The sequence below is a fragment of the Laccaria bicolor genome, genomic scaffold (assembly GCF_000143565.1).
Source record: "Laccaria bicolor S238N-H82 LACBIscaffold_435 genomic scaffold, whole genome shotgun sequence".
Taxonomy (NCBI): Eukaryota; Fungi; Basidiomycota; class Agaricomycetes; order Agaricales; family Hydnangiaceae; genus Laccaria; species Laccaria bicolor.
The window spans coordinates 1-2243 of NW_001890285.1; the positions used below are offsets into that span (position 1 = coordinate 1).

Below are 2243 nucleotides of genomic sequence, written 5' to 3' on the forward strand. Positions count from 1 at the left end.
ATCATCCATTCTTCTTCGACACACACTATGAACTATATTAACAAGCATGGCATATTTTGCGCCTATCCAGACCTCACATCCAATAAACTTTCACATTCGGTTGTATCTCCTACACAATCCCAGATACTGGATCTACATCGCATTATTGCTGGCAACATGGTTCCTAGATTCATCGAACAGAACATTTTGGACCCACTCTATCTTATCTTCCGCACAAGGTACCGAGAACGCGGTTTTTCGTTTGATGAAAAACTCTGGCCACATGTCTGCACAGTGGATCCTTCCTGTCCTCATACTTCAAGGCACACAAGCGATTCAAACCGCTTATTCTTCTCCTTTGATGAACACATGGCTCTCCCAGTCGTTGTTGGCGCCCTAACATTTTATCCTTCAATTCTACGAGAGAAGAAGGATAAGGCTTTATCGTATGAGGGGTGTGATATTTGGTGGACTCTTGGAGGTGGGCCTTGCGAAAACTCTGGTCGTTCCTGGATGCGACAACGTATTGTAATTGATGCTTCTTTTCTTTCTTGATTGCATTCTATCGTTATTCAACTAACGCATTCCAAAATTCAAAGGCAATGTTCAACATAGTTTTCCTACATTTCCAGACAATACATCTTCTTCATAATCCAAGTAAATCAAAATGGCAGTTTATTCTAGCCACTTTTTGTCGCCCCTTCACCATATAATAGAATGAAATCTGCATTTTTTTCTTGGCCATCATGTGTCGCCATTTTTTCCCCATAATAAATAGGCTTGAGTAATTGGGGAGTATGCAATGAAATCACCGATGTATCTTGTTGAAAATTTATTTCAACAACGGCGATCACCTGCGTAGTTTGTTTCTGGTAGAAATTCGTAGGGATGATTGAATAACGTGGCTATGCAACTTAATTGCAGAAAATCTATTGAGAAAAAAAAAAAAAAAATAGCGGCGATCATCCATCGCGCACTAGCATTGAGGGTCGATAGTTGTGGCAAAGGATGTGTTTCAGTAACGGCGATCATGAGCGGCGTGCCACTAGTAAAGAAAAGGATAGATGCAGTGGTGGGTCGCAGCAATTTCATAATCATCTTGTCCTCAATTTATTGGCCCCTTAACCTGGGAGTAAACTGGGATGTATAAGAAGGTTGAAACCAGTGCCTGCTCTATCTCCAACTTCTCCTCTTTAGTTCTTTACCGGCATATTTGCAATGCCTACGACTCGCCGAAGCAAGGTTGTCAAAACACCCGAGTTCATCGAGAGTGACTCTGACGATTCCAACGGTTCTGGTGATTATGGAGATGACAAAGACAAGTACGTCTCTACATATTTTGATATTTAGCTTGGCTTCCTGCTTAACAATTTTATACAGAAATACCAGTGGGTCTGAAGGTTCTGAAGAGGAAGCCATAGAGTATATATCTTCCTTGGTTCATGTACGTTCATGAATCATATATACAGATCTCCGGAACCTACACCAAGCAAGAAGAAGAAGTCGAAAGCCACTTCGGTAAAGGCTGAAACGTAAGTGTTTGTTACGAGTCCTCTGAGTTTACGAAGAGACTCGTTTATTACCTGGGATCTCAAGACTTTTTTCAGCGCGGTAACACTGAAATTTGACTTTCTCCCACGAAAATGATTTCTTCCCACAGTTGAACGCCTCATCCTCCTCATTGTATTTTCTAGTCAAATCTACCAAATCATTGCTTAACACTTGCTTTTAGCACCCTAAGCATATGAATAGTGATGCCTCTGCTCTCTCTTTACTCAAATTATTTGCTAGCCCTGTTCTTGCAAGCTTCCTCAACATTTCCACAGTATTATCAACCCCATTCAATTATATTTCTTTATATTCAATGTATAACAATCAACCAAGGCCTCAACCTTTTCATAAACAGTTTTGTTGATCATATTCAGGGAGTTTGGGAGTATCCGAACAAGCCCACATGCATGCCAAACAGATGAGATTAAGGTGCTGAGCAATTGTGAGCATAAATTCAAAAAGGCAAATATACAATTTGACTTACCTCCATGAGGCCTCAACCATTTCACAGACGGTTTGGTGGACCGTTTTCAGGGAGTCTGGGGGTATCCAAACGAGCCCATGTGCATGCCAAATGGACCAGATTAAGGTACTGGAGCTTGTGAGCATATGTGCAAAAAAGCGAATATACAAAGTGACTTACCTCCACAAGGCCTTAACCATTTTGAAAGCGGTTTTGTGGACCATTTTCATGGAGTTTGGGGGTATCCGAA

The 2243-nt window shown here is 41.2% G+C and overlaps 3 protein-coding genes across 3 annotated transcripts; 2 read left to right on the top strand and 1 right to left on the bottom strand.

Annotated features, from left to right (window-relative positions):
• Positions 1 to 123: 123 nt before the first annotated feature.
• LACBIDRAFT_336238 (uncharacterized protein) lies at positions 124 to 534 on the top strand (the record flags this gene model as incomplete). The annotated part of the gene is made up of 1 exon (XM_001891173.1): positions 124 to 534. A coding segment is annotated over one exon (411 nt), but the record flags the coding sequence as incomplete, so codon positions are not given.
• Positions 535 to 1197: 663 nt separating this feature from the next.
• LACBIDRAFT_309950 (uncharacterized protein) lies at positions 1198 to 1435 on the top strand (the record flags this gene model as incomplete). The annotated part of the gene is made up of 2 exons (XM_001891174.1): positions 1198 to 1301; positions 1360 to 1435. The coding sequence occupies 2 exons, from the start codon at positions 1198 to 1200 to the stop codon at positions 1433 to 1435; spliced, it is 180 nt and encodes a 59-aa protein (XP_001891209.1).
• Positions 1436 to 1820: 385 nt separating this feature from the next.
• LACBIDRAFT_309951 (small secreted protein) lies at positions 1821 to 2223 on the bottom strand (the record flags this gene model as incomplete). The annotated part of the gene is made up of 3 exons (XM_001891176.1): positions 1821 to 1962; positions 2015 to 2122; positions 2174 to 2223. 3 exons carry the CDS (start codon positions 2221 to 2223, stop codon positions 1821 to 1823), a joined length of 300 nt encoding a protein of 99 aa, XP_001891211.1.
• Positions 2224 to 2243: the final 20 nt, after the last annotated feature.